The sequence below is a fragment of the Quercus lobata genome, chromosome 5 (genome assembly GCF_001633185.2).
Source record: "Quercus lobata isolate SW786 chromosome 5, ValleyOak3.0 Primary Assembly, whole genome shotgun sequence".
Taxonomy (NCBI): Eukaryota; Viridiplantae; Streptophyta; class Magnoliopsida; order Fagales; family Fagaceae; genus Quercus; species Quercus lobata.
In genome coordinates, this window is record NC_044908.1 from 87,575,295 (window position 1) to 87,594,404 (window position 19,110).

At 33.9% G+C, this 19,110-nt stretch overlaps 1 protein-coding gene across 1 annotated transcript; it reads left to right on the forward strand.

The window, feature by feature from the left end:
* Nucleotides 1–12,935: 12,935 nt before the first annotated feature.
* On the forward strand, nucleotides 12,936–17,033 carry LOC115991405. Its single transcript, XM_031115101.1, has 2 exons — nucleotides 12,936–14,301; nucleotides 14,611–17,033. Exons 1-2 carry the CDS (start codon nucleotides 12,936–12,938, stop codon nucleotides 17,031–17,033), a joined length of 3,789 nt encoding a protein of 1,262 aa, XP_030970961.1.
* The last annotated feature ends 2,077 nt before the right edge of the window (nucleotides 17,034–19,110 follow it).

Consider the following 19,110-nt stretch of genomic DNA (forward strand, 5'->3'; position numbering starts at 1 on the left):
TTGGCAGACAAGGCATAAGTTTGTGCACAAATCGGCCCAAGTTGAGTTACAATTGGACCGGCCCCAGCTCCCTTACTCAGAAACACTAGGGCCCATCACCACAGGAGGCAACCCAGCCCATTACCGCAGGAAGTAGCCCAACATACCATATCACACAGAAAATGCCCCTACAATGAGATATAAAAGAGAGAGAGAGAGAGAGAGAGAAAGATCACCACCGACACCACATATTACTCTAGGAAAAAAAAAAAAAAAAAAAAAAAAGACCGTTTGGATTTGGGTAATCCATTGGTGAAGCAAAATAAAAAAGTTCCTTTAGGACTTTCACTACGCATCAGTTAGTGTATAAAATATTAACTGAAATGGAAAAAAATTGTTTTTAGAATGAAAACTAGTTGTTCTTGTTTACTATTTGTATGTTGTCAGAGCTTATCCAAGTAGATTTTAGCTAATTGTTTCTAATCCTCTGTTGTACTTAATAATTTCAATATTGAATGAAGTAATTTTCATTTCCCATTAAGATAATAATAATAATAATAATAATAATAATAATAATAATAAATATTTTTTTAAAAAAAACCTAACCTCACAGGCTCAAAATGCCGAATCTCATATCTTTTTATGTGGTTCTTTTTCATATCTTTTTGGATTTCAGTTGAAAAAAAAGTTAGCATGACAAATCTATTTCACAATTTATTTATCGCAACTATGATGAGACAAGGTGTGATTGGAAGGGAAAAAAAAAAAAAAAAATCTATGTGTAAGTAATAAACAATCATTCACAGTTTGTCGTATCAAAATTGAGACAAAAATTATGAAAAAGTTCGTGGTATAGCCTAAAAAGAGTAAGGTGTGTTGGATTGCAATATAATTATCGTCTTGTTTTGTGGTGTCAGTGGAGTGCAATAATTTAATAGAGCTACACTAGGAGAATGTATCTCATGTGCAGTGTGTTGTCGTATGCTTGTGAAGGACTTGTTGAGAACTCTTCTAAATAACTAACAAACTCTTGTCCATTTTCTTTTGGGTCTAATTTTGTGATCTTAAATTGGGTGCTTTGTTTCTTTTTGATGTAATACCAGCCTTTCACTGTTTTGATAAATATTGTGAAGAGAAGGAAATAATGTTTAATTGAAAGAGTTATATAATATTGAGCCGGATGCATTTGATTGGAAAAAAAGAAGATAGCTAAATTAGAAATGGGAAAAAAGAAAAAAAGAAAAAAAGAAGAAGAAGAAAGATAGCTAAATTAGAAAAGTAGGATTCTTTGGATAAATTTGACTAAAAATTTGAGGAGATTGATGTGAATACTCTTAAAGCGAAAGTTGAGAGACAATTTAATTAGATCCCAAATTAGATTTTAATTGTGGGCTAATGTTGTGCCATTTGTCCCCTAAAGTTTTTTAATATTTGTGTCAAGTGAGTTAATGAGTGCAAAATACTAAGAGTCCAATATTAATTGAATATAAAAATAAAAAATGAAAAACTAATCATATATATCTATTCAGCAAAAATCACCACAGTTTTTATTCTTATTAAAAATTATTTTTATTCTTATTAAAAATTAGAATAAAAATTATCATAAGTAGTATTAAACATAAGCAGAAATTTTAATATGCATCTAATTATGTTTATTTTTTATAATAATTCAGTCAATCATGTAAATTTTTATGATTACAAAAATATATTTATTTTTAAATATATTCATGTGTACGTATGAGTAACATGCTAGTAACAAATAAGTTGAAGTTACAAACTTGTCGCTTAGTATTTAAATAATGTGTACTCCTTTTCTAGGAGTTTCAATATGGTCCCAAATATCTTTTGGAACTGCGTGAGGTGTGTTTTTCAAATTGCTTTTCTAGTCAAGGGCTTGTAACTGAATTTGCAGCTCTCCATGAACAGTATTTGGGGGTTTAGGTGGAAAAATGGTTTGAACTATGGGGTTAGAATCATATAATAACCATCTCAAAAAAAAAAAAAAAAAATTGCTTTTCTTGATTTTTTATTTATTTAAAATTTTTAGACCAGATGCTTAACAAATTGTTTCGTACAAGAATCACCACGTTGAAAATCAATGAATTTATGCTAAAGGTCAATTGTGGTACTCTCCGGTCCAGACACCTCCCTTAAGCCTAGGGACCCGGACACCACCAATCAGCAATCACCAGGCTCAAGCCCTTTAGAAGTTAGGTCCATCAGTCCAATCTAAAATAGCCTAAACTTGCAGTCCACTCCCATTCCCAGCCTAACCCAAATGTCCATTAAACCCATATCTCTCGTTATAACCAGCAAGCCCATTCAAATATTCAAATCCAAAACTACTCAAGCATAATATATAATTATATATATATATATATATATATCTATTAACTATATAAAAAGCTCCAATGCCCCTACAGTACACATTTGGTTTATTGAGTCTATCTTTCTTTTTCTTTTTTTCTTTTTTCTTTTTTATTTTGTTTTGTGTTTTGTGTTTTGTGTTTTGTTTTTTCTTTTTTTCAAGTTGTGAACCGTTGCTATAGTGCCACTTTGGTTTGTTCAAGTGGCATTGTAGCTACAGTAGTTACAATAGCTACAATGTTTTTTTTTTCTTCAGTCTTCTGTTTGTATTTTTTTTCTTTTAAATATCTATAAGAATTTGCATATATATTATTACACTGACACAATAAATTTCACAATATTTTCACCATTATTGAGATGCCAATTTCTTATAAGTCAAAATAAAATAATAAAATATGAAACTGTGACCAACCACAACTGAAAAATAAATGTTTTGTGAAAATGTTGTGATACTTGTTAGGTGAATATGTAAAAGCTATAATACTTTTGGTTTGTTCAATCTATACTGTTCATCTCTTCTTCTTCTTCTTTTTTTTTTTTTTTTAAGTTATCGATTTGTGCTCTTTTCTATATATAAAAAGAACAAATAGACTCATGAATAGTGTTATGAACAGTATTTTTGGTTTAGTGACTTACCTTCCCCCTTCCCCCCCCCCCCCTTTTTTCTTCAAGTTCATCAACTTAGTTTGAGCTTTTTTTTTATTTTTTTTTATTTTAAAGGATTTTTATATGTTTACTTTGTACTTGTAATGTAAGTTTACATTGTATACACACAAAAAGTAGCAAATATTATATACATTTAATAAGCTCATGAACAGTATTATGAACAGTATTTTTGGTTTAGTGAGTTGTCTCTTTCCCTTTTTTTTTTATTTCTTCAAGTTCACCAACTTGGTTTGAGTTTGTTTTTTTTCTTTTAAAGGATCTTTATATGTTTACTTTCTACTTGTAATATAAGCTTACATTATATACACACAAAAAGTAGTAAATATTATATACATTTGCAAAAAAAAAAAAAAAAATGTACAAATTTTGCAAATGTGTACAACATTTGCCAATTTTTATGTGTTTACAACATAAATTTATATTGTAAGTGCAATGTATATTTCTATATATAAAAAGAGTGAATGGGAAAAGTTACAATAATTTCGCTACAGTAATTTTGGTTTGTTCAACTTTCACTGTTTTGCTGGCCCTTTTTTTTTTTTTTTTGAATGCATAAAGTTGTAGTATATTTGCTATATTATCTTTGGTTTGTCCAATTCACGTTGTTTCACATTATAATAAAATATTAAAATAAAAAATTGGCACAATATTTTCACAATTGTTGAGGTGTTAATTCATTATAGGTCAAAATAAAATAATAAAATATCATTTTAGAACTAATTACCATAGTTCTCAAAACCGGACCGGACCTGGAGATCGGACCGTGAAAACCGGGATGAAAACCGATTTTTTAAACATAAAGAACCAGGCATATGTGGCAATTCCATGAACCCTTAAAACCGAGGTTGGACCGCATGAACCAGTGGCAAGAACTGTGCGGTCCAACCCCTTAGCAATTTTTTTTTTTAATTTTTTTTTTTATAAAAACAACTTAACACAATTTTATTCTACTTAATTAAATTATCCATCTCTTACAAGAAATAAAAAAAAAATTATAATTAAAATCCTTCAAAGATATTCAACTTTACTTCAAAAATTAATCATAAATTTTAATGTTTTCATGGTTATTATTTTATTTTATTAAATTTCTTATTTAATTATTAAATATTTGCTTGAAAATCATTAAATTTCCCTCACATATATAGATATATTAGTCAATTTTGCTAGTTTTATAAATTTAATATCTATATTTAGGCTTTAATTAATTATGACATAATCACGGTTCGACCTCGGTTCAACCTCAAAAATCTTGAACCTTTCCCTTTTACGGTTCAATGAATGGTCCGGATCTGAAGATTTTGCCAATTACAACTAAAAATAAAAGTATTGTGAAAAAGAAGTGCTATATCCACAATAATTTTCACAACACTTTCATAACAAATCAAATATGGTAAATTGTTATTGATTCTAATTTAAACTTACCAATAAAACTACTTTTTTGCCCACCAATAACAACTTGTAGTAACCTACTACTTGTAATTTATTTTGAAAATGTCATGGACATAACATTTTTTTGTGTAATGTTAAGACATCTTAATGTCGTCACAATATTTTCAAAACTGCTAAGCTGTCAATTCTTTACAAGTTAAAATAAATTATAACAAAATTATAAAGGTATTATGAAAATGTTGCGTCATTCTGCTGTGTTTTTAGAAATTTTTTTATTGGTTTAGTCAACTTTATTGAGTCAAAATTCACTATTTTACATTCAATTTTCTTGGATTGACTTTTTGTATATTTTTTTCTTTACACACTATTTTAAATAAAAACACATAGTTTTACACACAAAAACAAAAACAAAAACTTAGGAAAAAAGCATTTTTCATTTTTTATGTTTGTGGTAGTTTACAATTCTTCCTTAAAGTTTAAAATTAAGCAATTTTTCCCTTAATATTTTGGAAAAGAACTAATATATCATATTGTTATTCTCTCAGTTAAACCCTAATGAAAACTTATGACTCTTAAAATATTTTATTGTGTAATGTCTAAATTACTCCCGCTAAATTTTAACATTCTATTTTATTTTATTTTATTTTATTTTATTTTATTTTATTTTATTTTATTTATTTTTATTTTTTTTATTTTTTTTTTTTTACGTATTTTGAGTTTTAAATGATAGAAATTCTTAGTAAGTTAGAATGGTGATATTAGGTGTTTTATTTGTTATCTAAAGAACGTCGATTTTCTAGGTTTAAATTTTCAAAACTTATAATTTATCTAATGAAAAATTCGATGACACATGTCTTTTGTTATCTTTTTTTAATTTTTAATTTTTTTTAAATTTTTTAGCAAAACTCAGTTGTTTGTTGTTAGAAGATGATGATATTTGTTATCATTCTTAAAAGTTTTTAGAAAGTAGATGTATTGTCTTTAGCAAGTAGGTACTAAAAAACTATTATAGTTAAATAAATATTTATATGTTAAATAGCTACCCTAACTTTGTGGTTGATCAAAATTCTTATGCAAATGAGATTAACTTTTTATGATATAATTATCAAAATTCTTAAAATTAATGTCTCTTTTGATTAATATAAATCTCTATATACTTTAAAAATCAAATGATTCATATCTTTGTTTTGTGATACAAATAAAATCTAAAATTGACCTTAATTACTATTTTTTTCCATGACAAGCATGTGCCTTGCATGTGTCTTGCATGTGCTGCCCTAACTAGTATATATATAAAGCACCAATGCGAAAACAGTGTTTTTGTACAGTGCATTTGGTTTGTTCAACCTGCACTGTGCATTGGCCTTTTTTTTTTTTTTTTTGCTAGTTTTGTTTGTGCTTTTTGTTTTTTGTCTTTTCTTTTAAATATTTATTATTTATATGTACATATTCAATTACACCGACTTAACAAATTCTTACAATATTTTAACAATTATTTGACAATCTGCACTGTTCATAGGCCTTTTTTTTTTTTTTTTTTCTTTTTTCTTTTTTTCACTGTATGCCAGTTTTGCTTGTGCTCTTTTTGTCTTTTCTTTTAAATATTTATATGTGCATACACAGTTACACTGACACAACACATTTTTACAATATTTTCACAATTATTGAGGTGTCAATTTTTTAAAGGTCAAAATAAATAATAAAATAAGAGATTGAGAATTACTACTGTAAGGACTGAAATTGTGTTGATCCCAAAACCGGATTGGGCTCAAACTCTAATGGCCTAAACAATAAATTTGTAGAGCGTTGATAGAAGAACTAAATTTATCCCAGAAGAAAAATGATTAAACTTAACGATTCAAGATGGTTTGACACAAATAAGATTATCAAATGTTGTCCTCGGAACAAAATAAGTTCTTTGTTTTATATGGTTTTCTTCAAGACAGAAATTGTATCAGGGTTCCCATGCCGCTTTCAGTGCATTCTTCCAGGTTATATACTGCAATCTTCGTGTCATCTTTACCACACACTTGTATGCTAGATTAGGGGGATTCCTTCCTGTCCCATCCAACACTTCCTGAAACCATCAACCAGTAGCTGTAAGGTTGCTTGATCACTGTTCAGGCATCACTTCCTCATTAATACGGCCAGAGAGTTGGTTGAGAGGCAATTAATGCAGAGGTCGCAGCCTTTGAAGATATTTGTCTACCTTTTTATCCTTATCCTTGGTCCAATGTCCTACTCTCAGCTGTGACGTAGCCCCGAAGTAAGTTCGTGATGATAAGGTACTCAGATTCATCTCGGACACATGTTACTGAGGATACTTTTGTCCTCGGACACTTATTGGACCCATCTTACATTGCCTCTACTCCTCTCTTAACTTTATTCTACTCATAGCCTTATTTGGGCCTCCTCGGATGGTCCAACATCCTCGGATAGGGCCATAGGCCTAGTTAATACCACTTTTAACAATGCTTCCTGAGTAACTGGCCCCCACAACTACTATCTAGAACTCAAAATACTTGAAGAAAATTTTGGAGATATTAAAATTAAGTGGGAGTATTTTAGACATTACACAATAAATATTTTACGAATCATAAGCTTTTATTAAGATTTAACTGGGAGAATAACAATATGACATATTTGCTATTTTCCAAAATATCAATGGAAAAATTACTTGATTTTAAAATTTAAGGAGTAATGCTATGTTCACAACATTTTCACAATAATTTCACACCAAATTTTATGCGACAAGGTATTTTTGATGGATAAAAAAGTGATATCAGTAGTGGACTCAGTTTAAAACCAATAACAATTTGTCATTTAGAATTTGTTCTAAAAATGTTATGGATGTAGCATTTCTCTCAAATAAAAAAAAAAAATATCTATTCGGATCATAAAAATGAAGGTATTGTGAAAATGTTGTGATATTTTGTTGTATTCTTAGACTTCTTTTTTAATATAGTTAAATTGGGTGAGCCAAAATTCACGGTTTCACACACAATTTTCTTGTGTTGTTGTTTTTTTTTTTTTTTTAATGCATAATTTTAAAACCAGTAATAATTTTTCATCTAAGATTTGTTGTAAAAATGTTGTGGATGTAATAAATAAAATAATAATATCAAACTGAGACCTACCACAGCTAGAAATAAAAAAAATTGCGAAAATATTGTAACATTTTGTTATGTTCCTTGGATTCTTTTTTGTGTGGCATTTTGTTGTCTTCCTAGACTTCTTTTTTTTGTTTAGTCAAATTTGGTAAGCCAAAATTCATTGTTTTAGGCACATTTTTCTTCAATTAGCTTTTTATTTGTTTTTTGTGTTTTTTTTTAATGCACGGTCAAAAGTGGTTAGCCCAATTTAAAACCAGTAACAATTTACCACCTAGAATTTATTATGAAAATGTTGTAGATGTAGTATTACCCTAAAATAAAATAATAAAATATCAGACCAGAACCCACCATAGCTAGAAATAAAGGTATTGTAAAAATATCGTGACATTTTGTTGTGTTCCTAGACTTTGTTTTTGGTTTAGTCAATTTTTTGAACCAAAATTCATTGTTTTATGCTTAATTTTTTTTAACACATTGTTTCAAGTTAAAAAAAAAAAAAAAAAAAAAAAAAAAAAACACACACACACACACACACACACAAATTGACCAAGTAACACTTTTCTCCTTTATGTTTGGGGTAGTTTCATTCCCCCCTAAATTAAAGTTGAATAATTTCTTCCTTTATATTTTGTAAATGAGCATATACTCCTAATGTTACTCTCTTAGTTAAACCCTAACGAAATCTTATAATTTCTAAAATATTCAATTATGCAATGTCTAAAATACTCCTACTATATTTTAATGTCCCAAAAAATTTCTTCTTGTATTTTGAATATTATGTGGTAAATTGGTAGTCATGTTTGGAAAGTTAGAATGATGATATATGGTGTTCTATATTTGTTACCTAGAGAACAATAATTTATTAGGTTTTGTCGGACCGTGTGCCTTACCGATCCATCCAACGACCAATTGGTGAAGGATGAAGGGGCACAAATCTTTTATAGCATTCGATCGTAGACCAAGCCCATTGGTATTGGAGCAAATTGTGAAATCCCTCACAACCCCTCCCTCACAATGCGGCTCCAACAACTCGAACCTATGACCGGGCTCTAATACCACTTGTCAGACCGTGTACCTTACCGATCCATCCAACGACCAATTGGTGAAGGTTGAGGGGGCACAAATCTTTTATAGCATTCGATCGTAGACCAAGCCCATTGGTATTGGAGCAAATTGTGAAATCCCTCACAACCCCTCCCTCACAATGCGGCTCCAACAACTCGAACCTATGACCGGGCTCTGATACCACTTGTCGGATCGTGTGCCTTACCGATCCATCTAACGACCAATTTTTGAAGGATGACGGGGCATAAATCTTTTATAGCATTTGATCGCAGACCAAGTCCATTGGTATTTGAGCGAATTTTGAAATCTCTCACAGGTTTAAATCTTCTAGACTTATAATTTTATCTAATAGAAACTTTGATGACAGGTGTCTTTTGTTATTTTGTTCTTTTTTTAATTTCTTTTCCTACTTAAAAGGGTGTTCATTAAAAATAAGTAAACTAAATATCGTAGTTAGACTCATAAAATAAGATGACAAAGAATGAAGTATGAATAACAAAATCTTCATTGTAGATGGTTGCAAGTATTTAATTTGATGAAGATCTTCAAAAAAATTGTAGTATATATCATCATTCATTGCGAAAATTTAAATATTGTGGAAAGATGATGACATTCATTATCATTCTTCATAGCATTTTTCGGTGAGTAGATATTACATTTAGTAAAGATGTTGTTCTAAGAAATTGTCATAGTAAATACTAAATAGATATTCAAATAGCTATTTTAAATTTAAGTATATGATTTCATACTTCTTCAACAAAAAAAAAAAAAAATATATATATATATATATATTAATTTTCTCACCAAAGGGGCAGCACGTGCCTTGCATGTACAACCCACACTAGTAACTATATAAAAAGAGCCAATAGCTCATGAATAGTGTTTTTGGTTTATTCAATCGTTGAGGCTTTTTTTTTTCTCCATCTATTTCTATTCTATTAACTATATAAAAAGAGCCAATAGCTCATGAATAGTGTTTTTGGTTTATTCAATCGTTGAGCTTTTTTTTTTTTATTTATTTATTTTTTTTTATAATCTTTATATGTTTACTTTGTAAACTTATGTTGTAGACATACAAAAAGTGGCAAATATTATACATATTTACAAAAAAAAGTAAATCTATATATAGAAAGCATGAATGGAAAAAGCTATAATAGTTTCACTATAGTAGTTTTGGTTTGTCCAATTTTCACTATTTTGCTGACAGGATTTTTTTTTTTTTTTTTTGTGTGAATGTGTATGGTCGCAATATATTTGTTATAGTATTTTTGGTTTGTCCAATTCGCACTGTTTCACATTGTAATAAAATATTAACATAACAAATTGGCACAATATTTTCACAGTTGTTAGGGTGTTAATTCTTTATTGGTTAAAATAAAATTAAAAAATATCATACTGAAACCAACCGTAACTAAAAATAAAGGTATTGTAAAAAAAGAAGTGCTACATTCATAATATTTTACACAATACTTTCATAAAAAATCATAAACGGTAAATTGTTATTGGTTCTAATTTAGATTTACCAATGAAACTACTTTTTTTCCCACCAATAATAATCTACTAATGATTTGTTGTGAAAATGTCGTGAACATAACATTTTTTTATGAAAATGTTATGACATCTTATTGTCGTCACAATATTTTCAAAGCCGCTTAGCTGTCAATTCTTTACAAGTCAAAATAAAATATAACAAAATTATAAAGGTATTATGAAAATGTTGTGCCATTTTGTTGTGTTTTTAGAATTTTTTTGTTGGTCTAGTCAGCTTTGTTGAGCCAAAATTCACCATTTCACATACAATTTTCTTCAGTTGACTTTTGTTATTTTTTTATTTCTTTGTGCACCATTTTAAGTAAAAACACATAGTTTTATACACAAAAACTTAGGATAAAAACACTTTTCATCCTTATGTTTGGGGTAATTTACAATTCCTCCTTAAACTTTAAAATCAGGCAATCTTTCCCTTAATATTTTGGAAAAGAGCAAATATGTTATATTGTTGTTCTCTCAGTTAAATCATAATGAAAACTTATGATTCTTAAAATATTTTATTGTGTAATGTCTAAAATACTTTCACTAAATTTTGACATTCCAACAAATTTTTTCACGTATTTTGAGTTTTAGACGGTAGTAATTCTTGGAAAATTGAAATGATGATATAAAGTGTTTTATTTGTTATCTAAAGAACATTAATTTTCGAGGTTTAAATTTTTTAAACTTATAATTTATCTGATGGAAAATTTGATGATACATACAATTTTTTTTTTATCTTTTTTTATTTTTTTAATTTTCTTAGCAAAACTTAGTTGTTTATTATTGGAATAAGATGATATTTGTTATCATTCTTAGAAGTTTTTAGTGAGTGAATATATTACCTTTAGCAAATAGGAACTAAAAAACTATTATAGTAAAATAGATATTTATATGTTAAATAGCTACCCTAACTTTGCGGTTGATCAAAATTTTTATACGAATGAGATTAACTTTTTATGATCTAATTATCAAAATTCTTAAAATTAATGTCTCTTTTGATTAATGTAAATCTCTATGTATTTTAAAAGTCAAATAATTTATATATATATTTTTTGTGATACAAATAAAATTTAGAATTGACCTTAATCATTATTCTTTTTTCACTGTGCACGTGCTGCTCAACTAGTACATAACTACATATATAAAGGCCCAACCGAAAATTCAAAAAATAAAAATAAAAGTAAAAAACCAATACATATCAAGCCCTGAATGTCTCTCTCAAAAACACAAAACTTTCTCTCCCTTGGTAGGAGCGTTTTCTCTCTCCAGATAGAGTCAGTTTCTCCCTTGGTTTCTCCGTAAGGGTCTTTCTTGGTCCACTCATCTACACCGATTTGGGTTGTGACCTGGGTATCGCAAGTCTATGGAGCAAGAGGTTCTGTGTAATTTTCAAAAGCTACAGCTAACAAAAGAGGAGGCAGATGATATAATCATAACAAGTGTTACTAGAGCAGAGCTTCTTGAAGAATGTTCGTTGAGTCTCTTTGGGCGCCTCCTCACTGACCGGCAACAAAACCAGAGAGCTTTCAAGAATACTTTGAAGACTGCATGGAAAATGGGTTCGGATTTGAGGATTGTAGAGGTGGGGAACAATGTATTCCAGTTTAAATTTGGTTCAGTGTGTCAGTTGGAATGGGTTGAGAGAAGTGGCCCATGGAATTTTGATAATAACCTTCTTCTTCTGTGTCGATGGAGGAAGGGTTTAACGGCATCAAACATCTCATTTTCCCATGCTCCATTTTGGGTTCAAGTTTGGGGATTACCCTTTGAGTACATGTCTGAAGATGCTGGGAAAGACATAGGAGGCAGACTGGGTAGGGTCCTTGAAGTGGATAAAAGGTCATTACAAGCGGAGCAAGCGAAGTTTATGAGGATCCGGGTGGAGATACCCATTGACAAGCCTCTTAGAAGAGGAGGCAACATCACCAACTCGGAGGGGGAAAGATGCTCAATCATTTTCAGGTATGAACGTCTCCCTACCTTTTGTTATATGTGTGGTATTCTTGGACATGATGAGAAACATTGCCAAGTGAGTTCCATAGAGGGAGTGATAGAGAGGCAGTATGGAGATTGGTTAAGAGCTGGAGGAGTGATTAGAAACGGTAATGATAAAGGAAAAGGGGTGAATGAAGGAAGCTCGGAAGGGGTGGCGGTTGATCGGAATTACTCCCGCCCAGGAAGTTCGGTGGCAAATCCTGGTCCTTCAGCTTTGTCTAAGGATTGTGGGGCAGGTGGCCGGGATTGTAACAGTGGGCGTACAGAGGGGAAAGCTGTGAACTCAGCGGACCTGTCAAAAGATTTGAATCCGATCTTGAGTGTGGGTGCTGGTCTGACTGGATGGGACAAGGGTGATGGGGCAGTACGTGGGTTGCAGGTTGAGCAGAAGACTCAGTTAGAAGGTAATGGGACTTGTTGGAGTCTAGTTAGAGAGCAACTTAAACCGGGTGAAGAGGCCAGGTCAAATTATTTTAAAAAAGATGGGCCTTGTAATATTGAACCCGAAATGGCCAGCCCAGTAAAAGCCAATAAGGAGGCCTTTAAAGACCCTAGTGTAAATGGTTTGGGCCCTAATTTAGAAGCTGAAAAAGAACCCATTAGTAAAGGTAAATGGAAAAAAATTGCTAGAGAAAAGGGTAAGGCCCAAGAAGTAGAAATGAAGCTTAATGGTCCGGAAGTAGGAAATAAAAGAGTGGGATGTATTGAGGATTTACTAATAGCTGAATGTAGAAGTCAGAAAAAGGTCCGTGGAGGGGAAAGAAGCAACAATGACTCCAACTCTCTGAATGAAACGGCGGTGACTGCTAGGCAGCACCGCCGAGAAAAATGAGGGCCTTAGGATGGAACTGTCGAGGGCTTGGGAACCCTCAGTCAGTTCGTGTGTTGCGCAATATTGTGCAACAATGGGATCCCGATTTTGTGTTTCTTTCAGAAACAAAGCTGAGAGTGCGGAGTATGGAAAGGAAGAAAATGAGTATTGGTTTTACTAACGGTTTAGTGATTCCAAGCCATGGAAGAAGTGGAGGTCTGGCTTTGCTGTGGAGAAAGGAAATTAATGTTGATGTTCAAAGCTTCTCAGATAGACATATTGACGCCATTGTTACTGAGGACAGGGGGTTTAAATGGCGAATAACTGGTTTTTATGGAAACCCGGAGGTTCATAGAAGGAAGGAATCTTGGGAATTATTAAAAGTTCTTAGCAGAAAGTTTCAGCTCCCCTGGCTATGTTTCGGGGATTTTAATGAAATTGTGTCGACTTCGGAGAAAATGGGAGGAGCTCGAAGATCTCAGAGGCAGATGGATGATTTTAGGGAAGCTATTGACTGTTGTAGGTTTATGGATCTTGGATTTTGTGGTCTGGAGTTCACGTGGTGCAATATGCAAGAAGGCCGACACAGGATGTATCTTCGGCTGGATCGGGCTCTAGTTACACAGGATTGGGCTGACCACTATAAGGATGTGAGAGTTCATCATCTTGTGGAATCGGTGAGCGACCATTGTGCGCTTTTGATCACCGACTCCATTGTTTTGCAAAGCCCCCGGAAAAGAAGATTTCATTTTGAAGCAATGTGGACGAGAAGAGATGAGTGCAGGGATATCATCAGGACAGCGTGGAATGATAGTGTAAATCTTTATAGTCCGAATGGCATGGTGGCAGGGCTTAAGCAGTGTGCAGATGATTTATCAAGGTGGAACGGGAAGGTCTTTGGATGGGTTCCTAGACAGATTCAGAATAAGAGGAGAGTCCTTAATGAATTAGTGTTGAGAGATCATGATGGCAGCAATGGTTTTGAAATTAATAAGATTAGAAAAGAGATTAATGACTTACTGGACTGTGAGGAGATAATGTGGCAACAAAGGTCTAAGGTTCAATGGATGGGGCTGGGGGATCGTAATACTAGATACTTTCACACAAAGGCCTCGGAGAGGAAAAAGAAAAATACCATCTCTAAGATTTTGGATGAAAGGGGAATGTGGAGAGAATCTGCCTTGGAGATAGCAGAGGTGGCTGTGTCTTATTTTGAGAAGTTATATAGGACTTCCAATCCTGATAAGATTGCGGAAGTTGTTGAAGCTATTGATCCTAAAGTTTCAGCTGAAATGAACCAAAGTTTGATCAAGCAATTCACAAGAGAGGAGGTTGAGGCAGCCCTGAAGCAGATGCATCCGTCCAAATCTCCCGGCCCAGATGGTATGCCTGCTCTATTTTATCAAAATTATTGGGATATTGTGGGTAGTGATGTAGTGTGCATGGTTTTAAATGTTTTGAATTCCAATATGTCTATGACAGATTTAAATAAAACTTACATTACTCTTATCCCAAAAATTAACAATCCAGCTAAAATGACAGACTTTAGACCGATTAGTTTGTGTAATGTGATTTATAAACTTATTTCGTAAGTCCTAGCTAATCGTCTTAAATTAGTCCTCCCTCAAATAATATCTGAAAATCAGAGTGCCTTTCTTTCTGAAAGGCTTATAACGGATAATGTTCTTATAGCCTTTGAGCTCATGCATTATTTGGATCACAAAAAAGAGGGGAAGGATTGCTACATGGCAATCAAATTGGACATGAGCAAGGCTTTTGATAGGGTGGAATGGGGCTTCATTGAGCAGGTGATGGCTAAATTAGGCTTTCATGATAGCTGGACTTGTCTAATTATGCGTTGTATAACTTCTGTGTCCTATTCTGTGCTTATTAATGGGGTAGCTTTTGGCAATATTATTCCCTCGAGGGGTCTTCGTCAAGGAGATCCCCTATCCCCTTACTTATTTTTACTATGTGCAGATGGCTTTTCCTCCCTTATTAGTAAAGCTGTTAGGAATCAGATGTTGAGTGGCTTGTCCATTTGTAGAGGTGGTCCTAAAATTTCACATCTCTTTTTTGCGGACGACAGCTTACTCTTTTGTAAGGCTAATAGCCATGAATGTCAGCAGTTAACTGAAATTCTCTGCTTGTATGAGGCTGCCTCTGGGCAGAAAATTAATGCCGATAAGTCCTCTGTTTTCTTTAGTGCTAACACGGCGGGGGAAAAGAGAAATGAAATTTTGATGATTCTTGGGCCTATGCAAGATTCTCGGCATGGGAAGTATCTGGGCCTGCCATCTATTATTGGTAAATCTAAGAATGAAGTTTTTGCGGAAATTAAAGAAAGGGTGGGAAGGAAGTTAGCAGGGTGGATAGAGAATCTTTTGTCTATAGGGGGTAGAGAGACCTTAATTAAGGCGGTGGCCCAGGCAATCCCTACGTATGCTATGAGTTGTTTTCTATTACCAAAAGGTTTATGTGATGATATAGAGGGTATGATGAGGAGATTTTGGTGGGGGCAGCGTGGTCAAGAGTCAAAAATTGCTTGGGTGAGTTGGAAACGCTTGTGCAAATCAAAGCTTCAGGGTGGGATGGGCTTTAGAAACCTTCAAGCCTTCAACCTTGCCATGTTAGCAAAGCAAGGTTGGAGGCTTCTTACAAATCCGGACTCGTTGGTAGCTCGGGTTTTCAGAGCTAAATACTATGCCCATGGAGATGTTCTTAATGCTAGCCTAGGTTGCAAACCATCCTATGCTTGGAGGAGCATAATGCAAGGTCTTGAGGTTGTTAGAAAAGGTACACGTTGGAGGGTGGGTAATGGGAGATTGATTCACATATGGAATGATAAATGGCTGCCTACTCCCACAACATTCAAGGTGGTCTCTCCGCCCTGTGGTTTTGATGATTACCCCATGGTCTCGGCTCTTATTGATCATGACCTTAGAAGATGGAGGGCTGATATTGTGAAGTCCATTTTCCTGCCCTTTGAAGCTGATACGATTCTTAATATCCCAATCAGTTACAATCTTCCGGAGGACAATCTCATTTGGGTTGGAAATAGGAAGGGTGTTTTTTCAGTCAAGAGCGCCTACTATGTTGCTCTTAATTTGATGGATTGTTCAAATGAGGGAGAAAGCTCCTTTGGGGATCCTTTGGAGCGGCTGTGGAAGAAGATTTGGCATCTCAACATTCCATCAAAGATAAAAATTTTTGCATGGAGAGCTTGTCTAGACGCCCTTCCTACTATGGTGAATTTGAAGAAAAGAGGTATTGGAGAGAATGGGTTTTGCCCTTGTTGTGGAAGTGAGTTAGAAGCAATTTCTCACTCTATTATCCGCTGTGAAGTAGCAAAGAGGGTGTGGGACTGTTGGGATGTCTGTTTAGTTGAGGATGGACAGGAGTTATATGATGTGCCGGACATTGCTTTTCAAATCATTGATAAGAAATCAGTCCGTGATCTAGAAATGTTCTTTACTGTTGCTTGGTCTATTTGGTTTAATAGAAACTTAGTTGTTTTTGAGTCAACATGTAGACTGCCAAGCCATATTTGGAGATTTGCTAGTAACTATCTTCATGAATACAGGGCAGCAAGGATGGCAGTGAACAAAAGACAGGGTGCTGAAAATGGTGGGTGGTCTCCTCCACCGCCTGGAGTGTTCAAGGTGAATGTTGATGGGGCGACTTCAATGGATGGGAGAAACTCTAGTGCTGGCGCTGTCATCCGGGACTCTTGTGGTACGGTCATTGCTGCCTGCTGCAAATATTTCCAAGGCCATTTTTCAGTTGCTGAAACAGAAGCTCTTGCCGTGGAGTGTGGAGTCTTACTAGCCCGTGATATGAAAATACCTCAAGTTATCATTGAATCCGATGCAGCATCCATTGTTAGTGATATTAATAACAAGGTTGTGGATGGTCATCTTGGCCATTTGTTCCAAGGAATTTTTGCTTTGCTGAGTTCTTTCTCAAGCTGCAGAATCAAACATGTGAAAAGGGAGTACAACAGAGTGGCCCATGAGTTAGCCCATATAGCTAGAGATAGTGAATCTAATCACATGTGGGTGGGAGTTCCTCCTCCTACGCTGGTAGAGATGATTCAGGCTGACTGCACAGGGTAGTTTAATGCTTGTATTTCTTTTCTCTGTTGTAAGTCACTTTCTTTTTGTTTGGTGGAATACAGATTCAAAGGTGTTAAATATATTAGCAACGAGATGTGTTATACCATGTTGTGTATGCTAGAGTAGATGCGGAAGAGGAAGCATAGAGAAGCGGCACTGAGAACACGAGAGTTACGTGGTTCGGCCTTACGGCCTACATCCACGGAGGAATCCCTTAAGGGCTACATCTTTATTGTATGAGAGTGTAGTACAATAACTTCCTATATTATAATGAATCATAACATGTATATATATAGTAGACTAAAACCTAAACTAATAGACTTCTAGTACAAGTAGGAGACTTGGCTTGCACACAAAGTAGAATTAGGCTTGGGCCTATACTAATGGGCTAATAAAGCTTTAACACCCCCTCTCAAACTCAAGATGGAAGTTTGATGAAATCTTGAGATTTGATAAGGTTGAGAAGATCCCTTGAATGGAGTTTGGCTCTATGACGGTAGTTTGAGGAAAGCAATAGTCTTGCAGTGTTGATGCGACTTCTAATGGTGGCTTGACTGTACCGGAGAGTTTTGACGGCAGCAGTAGGAAGCCAAAGAAGATGAACGCAGCGAAGAAAACACCGAGGAAGACAAAGATTGCTCTTAAATATACCACAATGACAGAAAACCATGGCCACAGGAAGGTGGCTCTGATACCATGTTAAATATTAGCATTGATACACCATGTTGAATATGCTAGTATAGATGCGGAAACGAAAGCATAAAGTATAAAACACAATAACACACGAGAGTTACATGGTATCAGAGCCACCTTCCTGTGGCCATGGTTTTCTGTCCTTACGGTATATTTAAGAGCAATCTTTGTCTTCCTCGGTGTTTTTTTTCGCTGCATTCATCTTCTTTGGCTTTCTACTACTGCCGTCAAAACTCTCCGGTATAGTCAAGCCACCGTTAGAAGTCGCATCAACACTGCAAGACCATTGCCTTCCTCAAACTACCGTCACAGAGCCAAACTTCATTCAAGGGATCTTCTCAACCTTATCAAATCTCAAGATTTCATCAAGCTTCCATCTTGAGTTTGAGAGGAGGTGTTAGAGATATATTAGCCCATTAACATAGGCCCAAGCCTAATTCTACTTTGTGTGCAAGTCAAGTCTCCTACTTGTACTAGAAGTCTATTATTCTAGGGTTTAGTCTACTATATATACATATGTTATGATTTATTATAACACAGGATTTGTACTACACTGTAATATATTATTGATGTAGCCCTTTTAGGGTTTCCTCCGTGGATGTAGGCCGTTAGGCTGAACCACGTAACTCTCGTGTGTTATTGTGTTTTATACTTTATGCTTTCGTTTCCGCATCTATACTAGCATATTCAACATGGTGTATCAATGCTAATATTTAACAAAAGGTTTGCATCAAAAAAAAAAAGAATGTCTCTCTCAAGTACACTAATCCAATCCGAAAACATGCTAGGCCCATCAAAATCTTAGCCCATTTAAATCTCAAAATCCAAAGCACCACACTCAAACCAAACTCACTCAGCCCAACCCAAATATAAGCATGTTAAATTTATTTCAAATGGGGCTTTGGTATGAGCTTAAAATGTGGGGCTGGTCTGATTGTGTTTGGGTTTAAATGTGGTGTTGGATCTCATGGTTGGGCCCAAGAGAAGGTGTTGTGACTTGTGGGGCTAAAGTTTTGATTTGGATTGTGGAGCCCAGGACCTTTGATCTATTACTAATCGAAACATATATCCAGATAATTTCATGTGTTCCCAGTTGCAACCGGATGTGGATCCAAAGTCATGGAGGTTAAACTGGTTCCTGTTGTTATAGTTATCAATTTATCATCACATAAACATGTTAGTTATATATGGGCCACACTTGAAAATTCAAAACGTAAGGTAATATTATAAATTTTAGATTTTACATCCTTCATTTTTTAACCATGAGAACCAGTTTAGTTCATTTTTAACTAACCTAGCAACCAAGAGATGACCCAACCAATAAGGCCGGGTCGTTGCCTCGTTGGCCGAGGGGAATACTTGTATTAGCAAAGATCATTGGTCT

Coding starts and splice junctions, on each gene's coding strand:
- LOC115991405 (XM_031115101.1), top strand. CDS start 12,936: ATGAGGGCCTTAGGATGGAACTGTCGAGGGCTTGGGAACCCTCAGTCA. Junction 14,302..14,610: donor CAAATCTCCCGGCCCAGATG/GTATGCCTGCTC, acceptor ATGTTCTTATAG/CCTTTGAGCTCATGCATTAT.